Source organism: Ochlerotatus camptorhynchus, unplaced genomic scaffold, assembly GCF_037179485.1.
Source record: "Ochlerotatus camptorhynchus isolate MF236.1 unplaced genomic scaffold, CSIRO-AGI_Acam_v1.1 ptg000248l, whole genome shotgun sequence".
Classification (NCBI taxonomy): Eukaryota; Metazoa; Arthropoda; class Insecta; order Diptera; family Culicidae; genus Ochlerotatus; species Ochlerotatus camptorhynchus.
Window position 1 is genome coordinate 1,868,078 of NW_027040738.1, and position 23,546 is coordinate 1,891,623.

Below are 23,546 nucleotides of genomic sequence, written 5' to 3' on the forward strand. Positions count from 1 at the left end.
CCATGTACCCTGTCGAGCAGTGCTACAGGTGGATTCGTATGTCTAAAGGACATTACAAATACTAAACAGTTAAAAAAAAAGTTAATTAATTATTAAAAACCTTTGCATTGTAAACATTAAAAGTATTTATGACTAACAGTATTTTGTTTTCTTTTTCGACAGCGTTTGAGTAATCAAGATACTGCCGGCTGTAGCGGTCTCAATACTGGAAGTAGTGTGGAAGTTGTGAACGACAATTCTGTTGGACGAAAATTGTTCAGTCCGACAACTCTACTGCCCTTGCTAAATTCTTCAGAACTGGGTAAGGACATTGTGCGTCGATCTTAAATCGGTGAGTTGTCGACTGGAAGACAATACGAGTTGGCGGGTATTATCGCCGAATGGCACTTGGCGAACAGAACAAGACTGTTGCAAGAAGATCTTGAGAAGTCTGCTGTTACAGTATCGACAGTATTCAAATCGGAAAAGAAGGCTCATCTTCGCAACATCCAATCAACATCGCATACGATCTCACGAGAAACATCGATTGGGAAAAATACGCGAACGCGGTCCGTGGCGGCGCAGAATCGTTCGACGTTCTCTCTCCGTTGGATGTGTACTCCTTCCTATCGCGGCTCATAGTGGATTGCGCTCAAACGAAGCCAGTTCCTGGTGCTTCCATTCGTAAACGTCCTCCCACTGTGTGGTGGGACAAGGAATGCACCAACGCGAATAATGAGAAGTCAACTGTGTTTAAACAACTTCGTAAGCACGGTTCCTACGAATACTTTGAGCGGTACACGGCACTGGAGGAAAAATTTAAGAGCTTGATCAAGGCCAAAAAACGCGGCTACTGGCGTCGGTTCGTCGAAGGGTTAACGCGAGAAACTTCCATGAAAACGCTCTGGAATGTCGGCAGGAGAATGCGTAACGCGCCATCGTCGGTCAATGAGGACAAGCAGTACTCTAACAGATGGATTTTTGATTTTGCGCGCAAAGTTTGCCCTGATTCGGTTCCGGTTCGAAACAACACTCGCGATACGTCGGTGGAAACGAATAACATGGACTCCCCGTTCTCGATGCTTGAATTCTCAATTGCTCGTCTTTCATGCAACAACTCGGCTCCAGAAATGGATCGAATCAATTTCAACTTGCTCAAGAACATCCCAGACGTCACTAAGAGGCGCTTGTTAAACTTGTTCAATCAACTCCTGGAGCACAACGTTGTTCCGGACGATTGGAGACAAGTGAGAGTTATAGCCATTCAGAAACCCGGTAAACCCGCGTCGGATCATAACTCGTACCGTCCCATTGCGATGCTGTCGTGCATTCGGAAATTGTTGGAGAAAATGATTCGAGGCAAATAGCTTACTCTCAGATACGCAATTTGGATTTCGAAGGGGCAAAGGAACGAATGACTGCCTTGCGTTGCTTTCAACTGAAATCCAATTAGCCTACGCTGAAAAATAGCAGATGGGTTCAGTTTTCTTGGACATTAAAGGGGCTTTTGATTCTGTTTGCATCGACATCCTTTCGGACAAACTCCATACCAATGGGCTTTCACCAATTATCAATAATTTCTTGTACAATTTATTGTCCGAGAAACAAATGAGCTTCTCTCATGGCAACTCAGCAATTTCACGAATTAGCTACATGGGCCTCCCTCATGGCTCATGTCTGAGTCCCCTTCTTTTCAACTTCTATGTTAAAAGCATTGACGATTGTCTTGCCGAAAATTGCAGGCTAAGGCAGCTTGCAGATGACGGCGTGATCTCCGTTGTTGGGCCAAAAGCACCGGACCTGCAAGGACCATTGCAAGATACCTTGGACAATTTGTCTACATGGGCAATGAATTTGGGTATCGAATTCTCTCCGGAAAAAAACTGAGATGGTTGTTTTTTCTAGGAAGCTTTATCCAGCACAGTTGCAGCTTCAACTTAAGGGGAAAACCAATCACTCACAGCATGTCTTTCAAGTATTTAGGTGTCTGGTTCGATTCCAAATGCACTTGGGGAAAACACGTTGCGTATCTGAGTCAGAGGTGCCAACAAAGAATCAATTTTCTTCGTTGTATTACCGGCACTTCGTGGGGAGCCCATCCGGAAGATCTGATAAGACTTTACCAAACCACCATTCTATCGGTTTTGGAATATGGTAGCTTTTGCTTCCAATCGACGGCGAACACCCACATCTTGCAGCTGCAACGGATTCAATATCGTTGTATACACACTAATCGAGTCAGTACGGTTTTACTGAGTTTTTGAATTGCGGAACTGTTCGGTAAAAGTTTAAAAATCTGTGGAACATTTATTAATAAGAAAATTTGTTCTGAACTAGTGTATACTTAGTTATGTTAACCCCATTTAATGATAAAAAATAAAATTGGTCGATTTCATTGATTCCTTACGGATAACGGTCATTTGAATTTTTACCGACTTTTTCAGCAATTCAAAAACCCAGTAAAAAAATACTGACTCCTGTAAAAAATCTTAGTGTGTACGAATCGCACTAGGTTGTATGCATTCGACGCATACAATGAGTCTGGAAGTACTTGCGGGCGTACTTCCCTTACCAGATCGGTTCGCGGAATTGTCGTTTCGGTTCCTTATCCGCTGTGAAGTCATGAACCCGTTGGTGATCGAGAATTTTGAGAAGCTGCTTGAGCGAAATCAGCAAACACGATTCATGGGCTTGTACTACGAGTACATGACTCTGGAAATTAGCCCCTCCCCGTTCAATACCAATGAAGTATCCCACGATTTCAGTTGTTATTCCGTAAGATTCGATTTCTCAATGAGGGAGGAAATTCAAGGAATACCAGAGCCCCATCGCCCCCTGATTGTACCATCCATCTTTGCGAACAAATACCGCCACGCCAATGCCGAGAAGAGATTTTTCACTGATGGGTCCACAATAAATACATCCACTGGTTTTGGTGCATACAATGATCTCCATAGTGCCTCATATCAGCTTAAAAATCTATATTCGGTATACGTTGCAGAACAAGCAGCTATATTGTATGCGTTAGAGCAGATCTCCTCACGTCCCCATGTTCACTATTTCATTTTTTCGGATAGTCTAAGTTCTCTGAAGACTATGCGTTCTATGAGGCCGATGAAACACTCGACGTATTTCCTGAACGAAATACGATCGTCGCTGAGTGCTTTATCAAACAGCTCACATATCATCACCTTAGTATGGGTCCCTTCTCATTGCTCTATCCCGGGCAATGAGAAAGCAGACTCGCTGGCTAAGGTGGGCGCTATGGAAGGCGACATTTACGAGCGACAAATCGCCTACAATGAATTTTTCACAATTGCTCGTCAGCAAGTCCTCATCAACTGGCAACAAAAGTGGAATGATGTTGAACTGGGAAGATGGTTACATTCGATCCTCCCACAGGTGTCGATCAAACCCTGGTTCAAGAGATTGGACGTGGATCGCGATTTTATCCGGGTAATGTCCAGGCTCATGTCTAATCACTACTCGTTAAACACACATCTCTACCGCATAGGGCTTGTAGACAGCAGTTTGTGTGCCTGTGGAAACGACTATCACGACATTGAGCATGTTGTCTGGTCTTGCACCTCACATCATGTGGCGAAATCCGAACTAATTGAATCCCTCAGGGCCCGAGGGAAACAACCTTATACACCAATTAGAGACGTTATGGCTAGCCGTGATCTCGATGTTTTGAGATTAATTTACGTATTTTTAAAAAGTGCTGATTTGTGTATGTAGTAGGGGAATTTACGTATTCTCGTCAATCTAAGCAGCGTTCGCACTTCTATTAGCATTTTCACAGCGTCACGCACATATATGACGTGTCTGTTTGTTTCAATTAATCTGCTGCTTGCTTCTCTATCCATTCCAATAGACAGAATTCTTCAAAACTGTTTGAAAGCGTTTTTACAACGCTCTAAACTTCTCAGGTGAGTGTGACTATTGTCGGCAGCCTCTTTTTCTTCGGCAACCTTCCCATTAGAACTGCGTGTTAACCAGCTGTTCTATTATCGGCAACTCGAAATCAGCCCCATTTTGTATTACGTATGCTTCATTTGAAGAAAAATCTGGCATAAAAGGATTGCTCGGTCCTACAAATATAATCAGATTGAAGCTGAAACACTAAAGAATCATTTGGATACATTCAGGGAAGTGTGTTGATGGTAAAACAAAGTGAAATTAACGTTTAAATTTTGATTGCCGAAAACAGTCAATGGGTGCCGAAGCCGACATTTACCCTAGTATTTTTTTTTCGTTTTAATTCTTTCATTCTTTCATCACTTTTTCTACCCAAGTCCCCTCTTATATCATTTCAGATGTGCTTTCAATGCTTCGATATCCACATCACATGCCCGCCAATACAGTGCAGTGACACTCATCCGTCGAATGAAGCAGAAAGAAGATTTACCAATATCCCTTTCCCTTTGCCCCCTTCCAATCTTCTAAATAAATGTATTTATTAATTTCGAGTAAACCGCGAGTATTCGACCCCATTTTACTAACTTTAGTTGTAAAACAAATTATAAAAAAATACATTTAAATTAATGTGGCTCCGCAAAGCTACCGAATTTGAGCTTTTACAAATAAATGGATTATAAAAAAAAAGAAAAAAGTGCACCGAAAACAACAAACCAATTAGAAGGAAACTTGCACTTTTATCACACTTTTCAACAAGGTAAAACATAATTATTTGCGCAGTTTGATGGGAAATGCGCAGTTTAATTTTGTTATAGTTTTGTTTGCATATATTCCAACATTCTCGATTAAAAACTATGCATATTTATCAAAAAATTGCTGTTCAAACTTTTGGATTGATATCGATTTTGGCCTGAAATATTGCACCTCGAAGGATGGAATTAAAGTTTGGGATGAGCTATTGACAAACATAACTGATTACTTGACATTCCACGTAAATGATGGATTTTCGATAAGAATTTTGCATGAACTAACGAATTCCGAGTTGAGCGAAGGTAACCATTTCTATGGATTAATTGAGAGTTAGTGATACCTATTCTTGAAATATTTCAGATTCTCGTTTGTGTGCTGTTTTAATATTGTTAAACAGTGTTTTACCACCGCCCATAGTTACTGCAGGATATAAACCTACAGTGTCATCAGCTCAAGAAGAAATCATTCTCTTCGTCCACACGTACCAGGCAGCAAAACTAAAACTACAGGATCTATACGCACGATACAAGGACCTCGGATTACAGCCCGCACCCAAATTGATAGCAGTTGGTGCCAACTACAAGGACTTGCAGGGTTCGTTCATCGTTTGTTACAGTGACCTGTGTTACAAACTACCTTCTTTGAAGCGTGCTGTAAACGCATTCATCAAGCTGGCACTTATCCGGACTGCAGCACTCTAAAATATCAAAATTAGTTTGGATGTTCGTAGTCAAATGTGTTTACGAAATATACGTTCCCGAAAAGTACTCTAAGATTGAGAAGCTGGTGATTCACCTCAATAACGTTCAACATATCTAACCGTATTGCTTGATTTGTAGAAAGATGTTCAGCTACATTCGAATCAGCGGAGACCTATATATCACACTTGAATGATACGGATAAGCTACCCAACAACCACAGGTGTATTTGCACAGTACAAAACTGTAGACAGATCTTTCAAAAGTACTATTCTCTTAAAAGGCACATACTGAATCATACGATTATCCTACCCCAACAACCCAGAGAAAACGTGCAGAAGATACAATTTCCGAAATCTGCAGAAGACATCTACGGACACAGTTCTAAGCAACTCGCCGAAACGCATCAGCCAGATAACTTAATCATAGAATCTGTGTCTAAAATTGATAAAACTGTTGTCGAATTCAGTTTAAGTTTGCATAAGCGTCCAAACCTAACCAGAAACGATGTAAATGAAATTTGTACCTTCAGATAGCTAAGCAGATAGAAGAGCTAGGCTTGATTTCACCGATTCCTGATGCGAATTATCAATTTTACCATTATTTGCAAAAACTCAGACATACTTTTGATAGTGTTGATTCGGATTTCAAGCTTTTCAAACACCTGGAAAATCTAAATTCGAAAACCACAGATTATAATCGTAGAGACAGAAACCAGTGCATTGTCAGATATAACAGAAGAAAATTCTTTCAAATCTAGCTGTTTAATTTTCATGCCAATAGCATTTCAGATTAAAACTTTTTTTCGAAAGAGATAACGTTTTAGAGAAAACATTTAAGCATATTGAAGAACTGGAAAAGACGGATCGTATTAAAAATCTTATCAATGGTAGCGTATGGAAAGCCATACGAGGGAAGTATGGAACAGAACTGCTAATACCGATTTTTTTTACGCTGATGAATTCGGGGTGAATGATATACTTAGTTCACATAATAAGCGTCATTCCGTATGCGGACTTTAATACAGCTTTCCGGTCATACCAAAGGAGTTCTCTTCAAAACTTCGTAACATATTCATTGCAGTAATCCCTTTGATTTTGAACTTGAAATATTAGTATCGTATACTTGTCGGTTTAAAGGAACTCTTTATAAGGCAGGATCGTTTGTAACAAGGACTAGAGATCATGTCACTGAATTATATGAAATACTGGAAATAATAACGGTCAATCAAAACTTATTTATTGTAGGCCAATTATGGCAATGTGGTCAATTTAACTATCATCTTTTGGCGCATGAAGCTATTCATTGTAGTCGATTGAAGCAGATTCACAACTGTAATGATTTTGATGGACCTCCTGTCAGGATTCACTCTGTAAACAACCACTATTATTTTAGAAAAAAAAGTATAATTTTTACGAAGAAGACAACGATCTGTAAATACTGAACCGATTTTGTATAAAACGCGTAAATATGTTACATTCAATAGTAATGTATATTTCAGCTTAATAAACATGTCAATATATTTAAAAACCAAATATTTGTAGAAAATTTCCATTATATTGAATATTGACACTGTACTTTGGTTATTTGAAGTATTAATAAAAAGCATGTGAACTGCATATAAATCAAATTTATTTTGAATGTATTTTGTTTAACGAGCAATATTGATTTATAATGTATAAGCTAATTATTTCCATATACTTTCACCGTTTGTTAAAAAGAAATTTATTGCACACAATAATAACAAGACTACTTGAGAGTCATATCATATGCATTGCATATAAATCATAACCAGCATTTTCATTCTAAGATAAATTTCATAAGAAATTCCAATAGTGCAAAATTATATGCCTGACATATGACATTGAATGTGGAAGTTGGCTCAGTGTAGAGCCACGAATGTGAATGTGGTTCGTTGCCTCCAGTGTCTGTTTTTATAGACGAGTGCACGGATGGATTTGAGTTCACTCACTCCACAAAAAGTGACGCAACAGCGGGGTCCTGTTTACTAAAAATGAACACATGAATAATACTCACATAACATTTGAAACGGGCCTATCAACTTTTGCACACAAAACTTGTTAAGCCCCTTTCGTATGAACCGAATACGCCCATTCAAACTAACAACACCATCGGGTAGAGAAAATTCCCCCCTTCCCGATAGTGCTCTTGGTTTGCGTGGGCGTACTTCGGTTCTCGTGAAAAGGACCTAGGAAGTTGTTTACAAAAGTTGATAGGCCCTTTTCAAATGTGACGCGAGCATTATTCATGTGTTCATTTTTAGTAAACAGGGCCCCGCTGTTGTGTCAATTTTTTATCAGTAGATGAACAAAAGTTCACCTGTGCACTCGTCTATTATTTACCATCGCACGCAAGGAGTAGCGCTTCAGCCCAGTGTAGATGAATTGCGTTCGTTTTGAATATCTTCGCTGTGAAGTACAAGCGAAACGAACAAATAAGTTCATCATGCATCAACGAATACGCGTTTGTTGATTATTTTGAATATTGCCGATTCCAGGGCCTAAAACCTCGATATTATCATCAATTCAGCATGAGGCAATAATTTTCCATCAATCTGTGTATATAAACCAACGCAACACGTTCTACAGCGCTGTATTTGTGTTATATGAAAATAATAATTTTGCATTTGATCTTCAAAATCATCCCCACCTAGATGAAGATGAATATTGATATTAATAACAGCACAGGCGATAATCAACATCCAGCCATGAATGAACAAAATCAAATGTTGACTTCGATAATCAGTGATTGCCTTGATCAAGATTATGTGTTTATGTCAAAATTCAAATTCATGCAGGTAGTTAGTCTATCTGTTAAGCTTGTCTTCCTTTCCAGCTAAGTTGAGTGTAGAAGGAATGATTTTTATCAGCACTGTGCCTCATACATTTTGTCGATTTCCCCATAAAAACTTCAAGCAGTTTGAGCGAGGGGTTTCCGTGAACCATGTGACTTCAAATTTTGGCAGGTTGTTTCTGACCTCACAAACTACCATTCTAAGGGGTAGCGTTTAAAATTCCAGGATTGACCTATTTTGAAACACTCTAATAAACAGCCATTCAATAGCAAAACGATAAAGTGGTTGTAGGAAATTCGTAAAGATTGGTAGTTTTGTTCCTTATTGCAAAATATTGGACCCGTTTTTTTTTTATTTAATGACCATTTCCATGTAATACTGATCAAAAAAAATTTTTTTTTTTCAAAACATTGAAACAAATTTATTGTATTTGTTTTTTTTATGGTTTTCATGGTTTGTTGACAGAGGTTGCAATATGTTTTATATTTTTCCTTGAAAATTTTTACGGTAGTCTAGTTACATAGGAGTATTGAGTGAAAACTCAAAACTTGATAACTGTAAAATTATATAACTCAAAAACAAAAACAAAAAAAACATCGCTGATTTTTTGATATATTGTGTAAAAAAGCCTAAGTTTTCAAGGAAAAATATAAAAATATATTGCGCCCTCTGTCCATGGAAACCATCAAAAACCAAATACAATCCGAGGGGGGCGACACATCTAAATCTCAATTCTAGATGCTCAACAAATCTCACACTAGCGAATCAAACTTCGAAAAATATTCTTTCATTTCTCACATCTTTTTGCAGGAAATCTTCATAATCGACATCAATCTTCTTTTTATCTACTCAGCGTGCGCGCAGCTAACCACAGCAAAACACAATTTTTCCTGCATCAAAGATAGAGTCACCCCCCTCGATACAATCAATGTTTTTTTTTTTCAATACAAAATCCATTTTTTTTTTATATCATTATATTTTTCCTAAAAAGTATTTTTAATTAACTTTCATTTGCTAACATGAAGTTTTAGTGTGATAATTTATTAGCCAGAGAAAGGTCTGAAGAGGTTGATAATTCCGCTAGAGTACGGCAGTATGAAAATTGAATAGAAGTTGAAAATGAGCGAAGGGTCATTATTGCGACAGTACTAGTCAAACGTACTCATTAAATATTTTGATCTTTGCAATCGGCCCAGTGGTTCAAAGTTTATTTTTGAAAAAAAAAAAGCTTTTTTGGACCATCCTAGCATGCAAATGGTATCCCTAATGACAAAATAAAAGTAAATACAAGTCTAATATGTTGCGATAAGGAACAAAACTAAAAAAATAATACGAAATTCTGAAAACTACTACATCGTTTTGCAATGGAATGGCTGTGTATTTATGTCAGTAAACATAATTTTTAACGAATATAGCTCTAAAAAAAGCGATAGCAAATTGGTTATTCAAGCAGAAACAGGCTCTGAAAGTTCCGAAAGGGTCCAAAATACACCATTTACAAGAACTAAATGCAGAAAAAACTGATTCAGTAGAGCTAGAAAATTGCTTCGTTCAGCAAAGTTGCTTTAAATATATAGTTCATCAATTGTGTCGAACATCATCATAGTCTACACACTTAGAAAAATTCATGTAAATTTAGGTGCTCTGAGAGTGACATATACGAGCGTCAATTTTGACATAAATTTGAGTCATAAAAGACGCGAAATATAGCTCAATCAAACGTACTTTTCGTCGAACAACGAACTTTTCAGTCTCGGAGCACTTAATATTACATGGCGTGTTTGTTTACGTCTCATCTTTTATGTCAAAGATGGATTCCGTCACGTGTTACAAGTTATTAAAGTGTGTACTCCAAATAACTAACACATGAATCACAGTCCGCATCGTGCTCTCTTGCCGTGTTGATGTATTTGCTTTTTGCTCAAGGAAGTGTTATTGCTACCTAAAGCTAAAGATTGACTAATGCAGTTTTAGTTTGAAGCGAACCCTCACCCGGGTTGCAACCTAAGTGCTGTCAAACTGATAGTTTGAACGCCAGTTACCAACCTAGGTTCGCCACCAAGCAACCTGAAGAACGACTAGGTTCGAACCCGATTTTTTTTTCGAGGTTCATCAGTTTCACGCATACATTCAATTATTATGGTGAAATGTCAAAAAGGTAAACAACAAAGAATCAGCCAGTCTGAAAATATTGAAAAATATTTCAGCGAAACAGATAGGAAATCGATTGGACTTGTAGTTGGCCAGTTGGACCGAGAAAAATGGTTAGAGGCTTATGGTCTGAAGATTCCCGGAAAACCCCGTGAATGGTCAGTTCTTGAAAGACAGCGTGACAGAAATAGAATATTGAGCATAGCTTTAACATGCAATCCTCAGAACGATTCTGTTACTGGGTGGCCAGAAAATGGTTCTATGAATAACCCGAATCACCGCAAGTCTTACCAATTTTTAAATGTGGTACGAGACAAACGCGGTTTTGTTAAACTGCATACAATTTTGAGCAAAGATGAAATATGCAATTTCAATAGTGATTCTGCTACTCACTGTCCATATCACCTTCAATCACCCTCAATCATATGTAATTATGCTGTTAGATTACGTCTCCTTCATGGTCATAAATTAGTTCGTAATTTGCGTGCGTTCAAATAAATTTTGGAAAATATAAATGGCAGCGGTCACAATCAGCAGTGAACAAGGGAATTCCCAGTGAATATTTAAGCTGAAAACTGCTGTTGAGCAATCGTTGTTTCATCAAACTAAAACGGCATAAAAGTACATTAGTACGCCCCTCGCGCGCCGCTTGCACGCCTCTATTGTTTGGAATGACATGGTTTGTTAACACTTCTATAGAGAACAACTGGTGCAAGTTTGATCAAAGTAGTCGACCGAGTTCAGAAATAACGTCAAATGGAACTCGAATGAAGAAAAAAAAATTGTGCACAAACACCTGGAAATTCCAAAGCGGTCCAGTTCCAAGCTGGCTAAAGTGCTGAAGATTCCGAAAACAACAGTTTGTCAAGTGCTCAAAACCTGCAAGGAAACCTTGAGTGTGGAAATTAATCAGCGGACCTACGAAAAAAAAACTGGAACCAGGGATCGTCAGCTGCGCAGCAAGCTCTTGAGGTACGTTAAAGCCAACCCCGGTATTTCGATCCGAGATGTGGCCATAAAGCACAACGCCAACTTTCAAACGGTGCGGAACATCTTTGCCAGGGAAGGATACAAGTCGTACAAAGCCAGTAAACATCCGAACCGGCACATGAAGCAGAATTCCGTGGCCAAAAATCGTGTAGGCTTTTGTGCGGCCGTGTTTTGACTTTTTTCGATGACGAATTATACGTCAAACACGAATTTAAGTAGCTTCCCGGTCAAAAGTTTTACATCGCGACTCGACGTGGGGATGTGCCGGGAAGATTCAAGTTCGTGTTCGCCGACAAGTTCACGAAGAAGGCCATGATTTGGCAAGCGATTTGCAGTTGTGGCCTGAAAACGGAACCATTCGTCACATCCTCGACGATGACATTCCAAGTTTACATCGAAGAATGCCTGAAAAAGCGTGTATTGCCGTTCATCCGCAAGCATAGGGGCAAAGTCATCTTTTGGCCCGATTTGCCCAGCTGCCACAACAAGATCGATTTTGTCACCGAGCTAATGAATCCTCCGAATTGCCCGGAATTTCGACCAATCGAAAAATACTGGGCAGTTTCAAAGCAGCGACTTCGACGAAGCGGCGAGGCAGTCAAGGACATCCAGCAAATGCGGGAAAAATGGAAGAAATGCGCTGATTCCGTGTCCGTTTCCACTGTGCGGGCGCTGATGGTTAAGAGGAAGGTTCGAGATTTCGTTTGAACTGTAGAAAGGATTCGCTAGAGTGGTACAAGAATCATAAAGTCACATATGCGCCAAAAGAGATGAATTCGCTAAATTGTCCTGAGGCTCGCCCTATCGAAACTTTCTAGACTTTGACAAAGGCAACATGTTAAACCAGTGGATACAGTTGAAAAATTCAAGACAGATTGGTCTAAAGTGGTAAAAATGGTAGGCGAAGGTGCTGTGCAAAAGCTAATGAACAGTGTCAATGGAAAAGTTAGAAAACTCAGCTACTCTCAATAAAATCCTGCAAATTGAATTTATTTGTGAAAGAAAACATGATTATAAACAACATATGAAAATGGCCCAAAACTTCACACAAGTTTGATTTATTTCACTAACAAAGTGTATTTATAATTAACGGAACAGTCTATAGAGAAAATCTTATAACTAATTTAATAAATTAGGCAAGCCTCCCGGGAACCCTGAATATTTCCGGTAACCGGTTGTTTAGGTGGCCACATTTTGAGAAATTCAGGGAAGAAGGAAGAAGTTTCGGAAAGTTTAGGGCAGTTGTAATAACTTCCGGGATGCATCGAAAAAGTCAGGAAAGTTTAGACTTTCGGGGGATTTTAAAGATCTTGAAGAATTAGTCTTGATAAATTGGGTGAAGTTTCATGAACTTTGAAAAAAAAACCAAGAACTTTAGTGGAAATATTAAAACTGCATTAATTATTTCCTTTTATCTCCCGGAATTCTCCGGAAACCGTAAAGAAGATCCGGGAATTGAAGTAGATAGAACTCCAGTTAATTTTTTTTTAATTTTAGGATATCTTCTGGTACTTCATAGAAGACCCTGCCCTTTGGTTCAGTGAGGGTTAGGGTGCGATCTTCCAGGTTAGTCGAGGCAGATTTCATGTGTGAGTAAGTGATGAACATTGTTATGTGTAATTCACTTTAAAAGGTTCGTTTCATATTTCATCACATGTAGTTCCAAAGAGCCTGAACGAAATGTGGCGCTTGCGAAGATCACTTGAAGATACTATATGACGGAACATTGATACTAATGGTATAAAACACAAGTAATTTCTTCCAGAAATAAGTTAAGATAACATATTGAAAAATGTGTTGATTGTCAGTGACCAAATGTTATGTTGCATTGAAATACTTTAAATCACGTTAAATTTAAATGTTCCCTCATTTCACATCCGTTGAATCATTCTGAACGGTCGGTTTCAGTTTCAATAATTTCAGGAAAGTTTAAAGAAATTTTGAGAAATTCCTAGTTTTCAGGAAGTTTATTAGAACATCAGAGAAGTTTAGAAAAATTCAGAAAAAAATATCAAGAATTTCGCAGAATTTCAGAGGATTCCAAGGAAGCACAGTACCAACAACTTCAGAAGGATCGTAAGAACTAGAGAGAAGGTTTGAGAACATCAAGTGCAGATATTTTACAGTACCTACGACAGCTTCAGGAAAGTTCTGAATACATCAGGAAAGCAAAGCAGGGACAGAATATGGCAAAAATATGGGAAATATCCAGGGACTTCAGGGAGGTTCAGAGATGGTTATGGAAGTTCTCTGTGGATCACATTTTTGAAAACTTCACGAAAATTGCAAGAAACTCGTTGAAGATCAAAGAACATCATGGCAGTTCCATTAGGAAAGTTGTGAAATTTTTAAGCAATATTGAAGACTTCAAGGAAGTCAGCATAGTCGTCTCGGCCCTGAGTGTAGATGTAGGTCGGGGGTCTTCCAACAAGCTATTAATGGAAAGATTATTGACGATTCAGCCTCTCGTTTGTCACCGCTTCAACTTCTAGCTGTGTTTCCGGTTCTGCGGCCTCCGCACTAGCCACATAATGTCCATGCATCCTTCTTGCCAACTGCCAGCATGAGATATCCGTCTACTACCAGAACGTCGGTGGTATCAACTGTGATGTCGACAATTTTCGCGTAGCTACCTCGGCTCTTTGCTACGACATCATTGTTCTCACGGATACATGGTTGGATTCACGCACGCTCTCTCGTCAGGGGTTCGGCGACGATTACGAAGTTTTTCGTTGCGATAGGAATGCTGCTAATAGCCGGAAAGCTAAAGGTGGAGGTGTTTTAATGGCTGTAAATTCTTAGTTTAAAGCGAGGTTACTAGAAAATAATGCTTGGATATGCTTAGAGCAGGTGTGGACGTCGATCAAACTGGGCGATCGTACCTTGATTCTCAGTTTAGATTGGGCCGCCTTATTGGACACCGTTGACATTGAGTTCGCCGCTCAAACTATTTCCAATCTCTTGGCATATGTTATTGACCGACTCGTTCCGAAAATAATTCATCATCATACGACCCATCCACCATGGCATACGAGCAAATTTCGTCGACTGAAATCCAGAAAGAGAGCCGTTCTTAGGAAATTCACCAAGCACCGCACACTATCCCTTCAACGTCACTATGTCAGGATTAATCACGAATACAAACGAGTTGCGAAACAGTGCTTTCTTCAGTATCGACGTGGATTGCAGAGAAAGCTTAATCTACGTCCCAAGCAGTTTTGGAAGTTTGTCAACGCACAACGTCATGAAGCTGGTCTGCCGTCGTCTATGATATATAATGTTAACGTGGCCTCATCTACGCAAGATATCTGTCAGCTGTTCTCTGAAAAATTCGCTAGTGCCTTCACGGACGAAAGATTGAGTGACGACCATGCCCGACTGGCTGCTAGTTACGTACCACTCCCTGGCCAAACCATGAACGAAATTGATATCTATCCCGCGATGTTTTCCAGGGCTTCCTCGAAACTGAAGTCATCGTACAATCCGGGTCCTGAGGAAATTCCATTGGTGTTTCTCAAAACGCACTTGGACAGTTTGTTATCTCCACTGCTGCACGCTTTTCAACGGTCCGTGGACGTCGGCGTTTCACATGCTGTTGGAAGCTAGCGCACATGTTTCCAGTACACAAGAAAGGAAACAAACAGTACGTTGGCAACTACCGTGGCATCACTTCGCTTAGCGCTGTTGCTAAATTGTTCGAACTCGTTGTTATGGAACCGTTACTCGCTCACTATAAGCCGTATATTAGTATCGACCAGCATGGTTTCATGGCTGGTCGCTCCACTGCCGTATGTTCGCTGCCACGTCCGGCATACCCCAGGGACCGCTGATTTTCCTGATTTACTTCAACAACGTGAATCTAGTAATTGAGGGACAACGATTAACTTACGCAGATGACCTTCAACTCAATTGAAGACTGTTGCTTCCTTCAACGTCAGTTGTGTTCTGAATCATATGGAGGTTAACCCGTCCAAATGCTCGATTATCTCTTTTTCGCGCTAGAAAGAGACTATTATTGTCAAGTATAGTCAGCCAAATTAAGAACCTAGGTGTGATTCTGGATACACAACCCAAGTAACAATTCAAGCTGAACAGTAAGAACAGAAGCTGATTTTTGGTTGATTAACAGCTGATTACTGCGAACTAACTCAAAATGCTTGTCATCTGGGAGCCGAGTCGAACTGTCAAACGGGAGCCAAACATTCAAAAGAGCTCAGAAGTCATGTAGGTAGTTACTGTTTGAACCACAAGTAAAGGTATTACCACCTACTGAAAACAAATTAATAATTATAATTATGAAACTGTCGAAACATCAACCTTAGTAGGCGTATAATGTAAAACATCGAACGTGATGCTCGAATAAGTGTTTTTATTTGATATTTATAATAATGCCAAAACTGGGTTACGAATTGCTGAAACAAGAATTTAATCAAACTTTATAAGAGTCATGTGAGCTTTGTGGGCAGGTGCACTCCCAACACCATGTATACGTTATTTGTGGAGCAGAGAAGGAGGAGCCAAGATTTCATTTGACAGCATGTATATTCGATTTTGTGAGCTGTTTCAGCAAAACAATTTGAAGCTTCGGAAGATTTTCAAGATGTTTTCTTGCTCACTTGAAAAATTAAATCGACAGAGTTCGTAATTCCCAGATTAACAGCAGGCTTAATATATAGTTGATTAGTAGTGCGTGGAGCTAATTTTGTCCTCATAATTCAACCTCAATAAGTACCTGATCTTAAGATTGAACAAGCCTTATTTTAGCTTAACACTACTCCACAAATCAGCAATGCACTCAGGCATGGAAAATCATTTGCATTCATTTCGTGCATTCATTTACATTCATTTGCCTCTAACTTTTTTCTTGAACAGAATTCCGCAAAATAATGTTTAGAACTTTGGTAGGATTTGTTATTAGCTGCAGCTTGTTAACAAGTCAAATTCGTATCTCTTATGCATTGCAAACCAGAGCGAACAGAAGCCACTACTATTTTTCAGTGAATGTATTTTAGTCAGTGTCACTCGTTGCATTTCCGGCATTTTAGTTCTTCTAAATTCACTGCCTACCTTTCTAATCCCAAGCAGCGGCAGCGGTTGAGACAAGGTAGAGGTGCTTTTTAGGAATAGCTCCAGATAGAAGTGGGCTGCGACTACGTCGGAAGCATTAAAATTTGTATTTCTGTGTTTTGACTGCTATATTGCACTGCATTTTTAGACAGATTTCCAAAAATATAACTCATTTATGGCACTACAACAGCTTCCACATGACGATCGAAATAAATCGCGCACTTATGTCCACATTGTGTTAACTACACCTGAAAATGAGAGGAATGTTCTTCTGTCACCACTTGTTGTTTACAATTCTGCATTGCTGTATATGCTGTTATCCAACTAAAAATTGATGTGTTTCAAGTTAATGATCATATCTTTTGCCACACATATGCTTAAGTCCAGTAGGTATGATTGATGCCTGTGAATCAGCGACTGCTGAGGGTTTTCCATTATTTTTTCTAAATAAAACTAGAAGGTTGGAAAAGACTGTTGAGCTTTTGGCTGAATAAAATCACCAGATTTAGATGTTTAAAAGCTGAACAAAGGTTAACGTGGTCTATGTACATCAATTATTCAAACTAAGGCTGAATTAAAATCGATTTAACAACACTTGTTAAGCATGGAATTGTAACTTGGGAACTCTCTTTCAAGCAGCACATCTCGAATGCCGTCGACAAAGCTTCCAGAATTGTAGGGTTTATCTTCAGGATTGCCAAAGACTTCACGGATATCTACCACCTTAAATCGTTGTACTGCTCCTTGTCTCGCTTCATATTAGAATACTGCTCGGTTGCCTGGACGGTTGCGCTACGTAAACTGCCGTGGACGGATCCCTTTCGATTGCCTAGCTACGAAAGTCGTTTGCAACTGATCGATCTGGAGCCCCTGTCGGTCCGAAAAAATACAGCAGGAGGTTTAGTTTTTTTTTTACGTAGGATTACTTCTTTCGGCAACACATTGGGGGAGCAATTTAAAAAAAACCAAAATCGACCGCATTACGAAAAGAGGTCAGATTTTGGTCACATATAACTCTGTCAATAGCAGATGGATTTTAGTTCTAAACAAGCTAAACGATTGGAAATGTATCTACTAATCTTCTAAAATGAACTTTTTATTTAAAATTATCACCGATTGCCTACAAAAAGCACTTTCCCTAACACAGATTTAAAAATCGAATTCCATGCGGTCTCACCGAACAGTGTTTATTCAACCACCGTGTGTGGTGGTGTTTGGTCGTCGATATTAACAGCAGCAGCAGCAGCAGCAGTGCTTTCGGCGTGTGGCGTTGAACATTGTTCTCCAGTACACAACGAAAGGCTGCTTGCAAGCAGCGAGCTGCAGAGCCCATATGAGCAACCATAGAAGGAGGAAGAAGCCACACCGCTATGCTATGGATCGGAATCAGTAACTCTTCGTGAGTCGCTGCGGGTCATCTATGCCAAGCGTGTCACCCTTGCTCCAAACAACATACAGCTCAACAGCCTCATCCGTGTTGAACACTCAGCTAAGCATTACTCAACAATCACGACAAAATGGTCCTTTTCAGAACCACCTTAATTTTGTTAAAGAGTATTATTTGGACATTTGTCAAGGTCATCAATCCTAGATTCTATAGATCCTACAATCAATTTTCACATATTTTTGACGTAGGATTACGTCTTTTGGCACATATTGGGGGTGCAATTAAAAAAAAATCTACCGCGTTACGAAGAGTGGTTAGGTTTTGATCACTTATAACTCTATCAATAGCGGATGGATTTTAATTATAAACAAACCAATCGATTGTTAATTTATCTAGTATTCATTAAAACTTTATCAATTTTCAATAGGTCACTATTGAAAATTAGACAAATTTCTGCAAACATAAGTTGCCAAATATTGATACCAAGCACGTAATCCTACATCAAATCTACGGTCGAGTCTTGGATACAACCTCTTACTTTTTTTACGAGATGACTATTGACTTATTGATGTTAAGTTTTAGTATTTTTCATGTTTAGTTTAGATTACATCATTGGGGCCAATGACGCTTGTTGATGTTTATACATAAATTAATAAATAAATAAAGTAAAAAGAATTTCAGGAAAGTTCAAAGATTTTCAAGAACTCTAGAGAAATATACTAAGGAAAGTGATCTTTATGAAAGATACGTAAACTTCAAGGCAGTTCAGAGAACTTTGAGAAAATGAAAGGATCTTAAGGGCTGCTTTATGATCATCTGGAAAATTTGCGGCAACTTAAGAAATTTCAAGAAAAGAAATATTTCAATCCGTTAAAGGGCCCATACTCAATATGCCCGCCAATCACTTCATTTCTGAATTCTCATGTGATTTGATGTGTCACGTAAGAGTTTTGGTTGAAGAAAAATGAAGCCGTTTCCCCGGGGGTATCCCCCCTTCCGTTCAAAATGTATGTACTAAGACAATGAAACGAACATGGTGGGATAGAACAATGGTTACGGGATTGGCTAATGTTATTTTCAACTCTAGTTGACGAAAGTATTTTACGTCTCTTCTGTCGATAGCCAACAAAACAAATTGATTGTATTTTAAGAATATTGTAGTGGGTCGTATTTTTAAGTTTTTTGGTCAGCTAATTGCAGATAAGTTCTACCCATATCCGAGTGATGATTATGGTCCTACCGCCTACAAAGGTTTGAGCGGATCGATTTATCTTTAAGATAATTAAGTATACAATTCAACCGGATTGGCAAACAAAAACGAACTGCTTACATTAACAGATATAAATTCCCTCCCCACTTCACAAAATCTTAGACCTTCACCTCTTTGTTCACCCTTTTGTCCACCTCAAATATTCACAAGCAATCCCAGCTTTGCCCGAATTCCAAAGTCCCGCGTTGCGCCACTCAGAACATCCAATTTTCCCATTACACCTAATTCTAATTGCGAGTGCCAGTTACTTGTGTCATCATTGCCTCAAAATGGTATTCGAAATCCTGGGATTACCTTTTCAAAGAGTTCCATACTCAAATTGACGTCAACCAGCTGCCAAATGGAAGCATGCAAGCAAACATGCAAAAAGTGCTTGTAAGCCTTGTAAATGCAACGGCACGTGCCTGTTGCTCCTCATATACAAAACGTTATAACTGGTTATAACTGACCTTGTTACTCTGTCCACCGAACTGACATTAAGCCACCCCTAACATACATGGATACATGTAAAGACCTACCTTCGAACAGTTGCGCAATCACCCCGTTCGGCACTGAGCAGAAACTTCTTCTCCGTTTTCGTCAGAATCAACTCGGGAATTTCCCGGTCGAACTCCGAAACGGCACTCCTGATCGATTTCCCATCGACGTCCGCCTCCATCCCACCGCGACCATCGTCGGTGTTGGTGGCCAGCGAGCCCACCGAGTTGACCAGGTTCTCCCGGGATTCGGTTGTCTTCTTCATGATTCACACTTGCGCGGATATTACTCTTCGACTGACCATCGGTCGGAGGTTGACGGTTACTCTTTTCAGGACTTCTTTGTTCTATTGCTTTTGGTTCGTTTTGCGAAATCCCTACAAGTTCCGACAGCTATCAGGGGAATTTAGCTGGTATTGCGAGGATTATTGATTTGGCGGGTGGATTATTCACTTGGTTTGGCGCATTCCTTGCTGAGGTTTAGTCACGGGATCTTCATATTGAGTAGTTAATCCAACTAGAACACCAACCGACGGCACGGTATACTTAATGATTTTCACAATAATGAGACAGTTAAATGTATATTTTGAACTTGGAACCCCTTCCACTGCTGTACCCAATTACGTAATGCACTTAATTTAATTATGCTGTAGAATTTCGCAGCAGTTCTTCATTAGAGCTTCTTCCAATCGATGTCTTCCATTAAATACGCAGCTTTGTTAATCGAAAAGTCCATCAACTAACTATTTTTTCCACAATTTAACACCAATTTACTGTTCCAGAAAAGAAAAACAAACTTCCTGCAAAGAACCGAAAGCAGCACGCACCGAGCCGTTGCTGACCGGTCGACTTCCGACGGACGAATATCCCCGAGTACGGCACCTCGCCGTTCTCGAACATTGGTTGGGGCCGTCCGCGTTTCGGTGGTTCGGTTCTAATTCAATTAGCTAAATTATGTCAATATTGGCGGTGATGTAACGCAATATGTACCCTATAGCCTTTCTTGAAAACCTTCGATTCTAGGCAACCGGCCCCCGCTTGTGCCGCCCAGAACCAGCACAATCGAGGGGAAAGGACTAGGATTCGAGGTTTGCAATTGTGCTTGGCCTGGCTGATTTTCGACGACGACGACGACGACGCGAATACACACGCAACAGACAACAGGTACAAAATCGGGCATGTGGTGCAGCGTTACACGGGAAGTTTTGACTGCACAGGTGACCGTGAGCCAGAGAGCGGAGATCGTCGCGGACATTCAGCGGGCTAATTGTCTTAGGCAGCTGTGTTGGTTGGGGGTGGGGGGGAGTGCAACGACCACCACCATCATTATGTGGTAGATTTTTGCCGATTACCTTTGGGGGTTTTTCGGTGGTTGGTTTGGCTAAATTTCATTTGGTCGTCTGCTTTCTTCTGTGCGGGAAGGATTTGGTTTCTTTGTGGTGCAGCACATGGGAACGATAATTAGGGAATTCGAACCGATGTGTGACCGATTTGTTGCGGGTTTTAGCTGAGGCACAACAGTTTGGTGGTCACGTGTTTCGGGTTATGATTCTGATTGAAATGATGCCTTTGTTCTGGCTGTGCCTTTAGCAGTTATTATTTCCGTTGGAGTAATACGCACCGCGTAAATTGAATTCGCGTAAATGAAGTACACGTAGCATATGGGATTTGACCTAATAGGGAGAATATCTCGCGATCATGGACATATAGAAGGTTACTGTCCTGGGCAAAGTTGTTCAGTGGATCAAGATCTAAAGGTTGGTGGACAGAAGTTCGGAATTTTCTCACTACGCGGCGCTAGTGTGCATGAATTAATGATGTCCTTGTTTTTGTGATATCTTGGAATCCTTGTCATTTAGGAAGTTGCTTTTTTGGGTGAAATTGATTATTTTTTACAACCAAACCAAATATGATTACTTTAACTATTTGTTTTTATATTACTTCTGCGTGAAGTCAACGATTAACATAGTTGAAGATGCTAATTTCAAATAACAGACTAGAGTGGTAATTTTTATACGATAGTGCGGTTAGTGAGAGTGACAAAAGAAGTTTTAAAAAGGTTTCTCATTGATCGAGAATTTAGAAATCTTGATTTACATGCCGATTGAATTATTTCTTATTCAATTATCGAAACAGCTGCCTCACTTCTACTGGACTATATCCTTCAGAAATGGTTTTAGGTTACAAGCCTAGAACTTTGCTAGACTTGGTTAATCCTAAGAAATGTTTCAAGAACCAGTTGACTGAACCATTCACATATAGTCAACCAGAATGTCGAACAGCACCAATAAGTTTTTAATTTGAAAATCTGGACCCTTGCCAGCAAAAATTAAACGGCGCAGAGTGGCGTTTCAGTCGGTAGTAAGGCGTGGAACGAAAAGGAGTCGGGAGGATTTTGAGGAAGATATGGATCCTCCTATGCTCGATTCTTTATTTGAGGTACCTCCACTATCTAGAAGTGGGATCCATCCAGATGCATTATCATCCGTGGTAAGCTCAGCTGATTCTGAACAAAATGATCGACCAATTATCAGACGGTTCGATTTCGCAGGTCGAATGTCGACAACGGTATCACCAACACATGTAAACACAGTCTTGAAGTTGAATTACTATTGTTGTGTATTGATATAAAACCCAGAGCAATAAACGATCTGATCAGTACTTATTAGACAGTGAACGCGTGCAGATTTATTTATACGTCTCTCCGAAAGTTATCTCGGTGAAAACCCTTGTCCTTATACATAATAATGAGGAGATGAAAGTATAGAATTGATAGTTCCGTTAGAGTACGGCAGTGTGAAATTGTATATATAGAGAGTAGAAAGCGAGCTAGGACAACTTTTATAAATGAAGGTACAAATCGGTTTGATCATCTCTCTTTACCAAACTCCCCCGTTGGAGAGGGATGGTGAGGGGTATCTCCCCCCGCTACCACTGGCAAAAAGAGATGATCACCGACACGCTCATGCACCGACAATGTGTTTGAAACAGTTCTATCGATTTTTACCGCACTCAAGTAGTTATCTGAAGGAAGGCATCCAGTCGTAGGTTTGCAAATTGCAGCTATTGTTACCTCCACCACGGTATGTGCCCCTGTCGGCTTGACGATCTCGAGGGGAGACGGGTAGGGTAGGTGCTGCTACTGTACCTTTCGACTGCCGTACTCTAACGGAACTATCAATTCTATACTTTCATCTTCTCATCTATCGTATAAAAATTACCACTCTTGTCTGTTATTTTAAATTAGCATATTCATATATGATTGTTATTTAAATTTCAACGCAAACAAATGTAGATACGCAAACAAAAATAGCTGCTGGGTGAAAAATACGAAGGAATGATAGAAGTGATATTGCTGAATGACGAAGTCGACTCTCCTTGACTACTTTCCATGTTGGACTTTTGTGTTGCTCGAAGTCGTCTCCTGCAGCAAACAATGGTTAAGGGCAGATTTCATAATGTTATACTTTCCTAGGTTATATTTTCCTAGAATGACAGGTTCTTGTAATAAAACACGAAGAACATCTCACATATACAGCAGCTGGACGAAGTTGCTGAATTATCAAATAATTTATTTTTAAGCTCTTGGTCCACTGAACAACTTTGCCCAAGACAGCAACTTCCTAGATGGCAAGGATTTCAAGAAATCACATGAACAGGGAAATCACATATTCAACCACACTAGCGCCGCGTAGTGAGAAAATTCCAAACTAACCATTAGTTCTTGATCCACTGAACAACTTTCCCGAAGACAGCAACTTTCTAGATGGCAAGGGTTTCAAGATATAACATAAACTAGGGAATCACAAATTCAAGCACACTAGTGCAGCGTAGTGAAAAAAAAACCGAACTTGTGTTTACCAACCATTAGGTCTTGCATCACATCATCGCAATCAAGGGCATCATTAATTCATGCACACTAGCGCCGCGTAATGAGAAAGTTCCGAATTTCTTGTCCACCAACCATTAGGTCTTGATCTACTGAACAACTTTGCCGAAGACAGTAACCTTCTATATGTCCAGGATCGCGAGATATTCCATG

At 39.7% G+C, this 23,546-nt stretch overlaps 1 protein-coding gene across 1 annotated transcript in view; it reads right to left on the reverse strand.

Annotated features, from left to right (window-relative positions):
* Positions 1–20,348, reverse strand: part of LOC135704821 (transient receptor potential protein-like) — a 67,008-nt gene extending 46,660 nt beyond the window's left edge. The window contains exon 1 of the mRNA XM_065226340.1: positions 19,547–20,348. Within this exon, the coding sequence (XP_065082412.1) occupies positions 19,547–19,770 (224 nt within the window). The 5' untranslated portion in view covers positions 19,771–20,348. The remainder of the gene's footprint in view (positions 1–19,546) is intronic.
* Between the last annotated feature and the right edge of the window lie 3,198 nt (positions 20,349–23,546).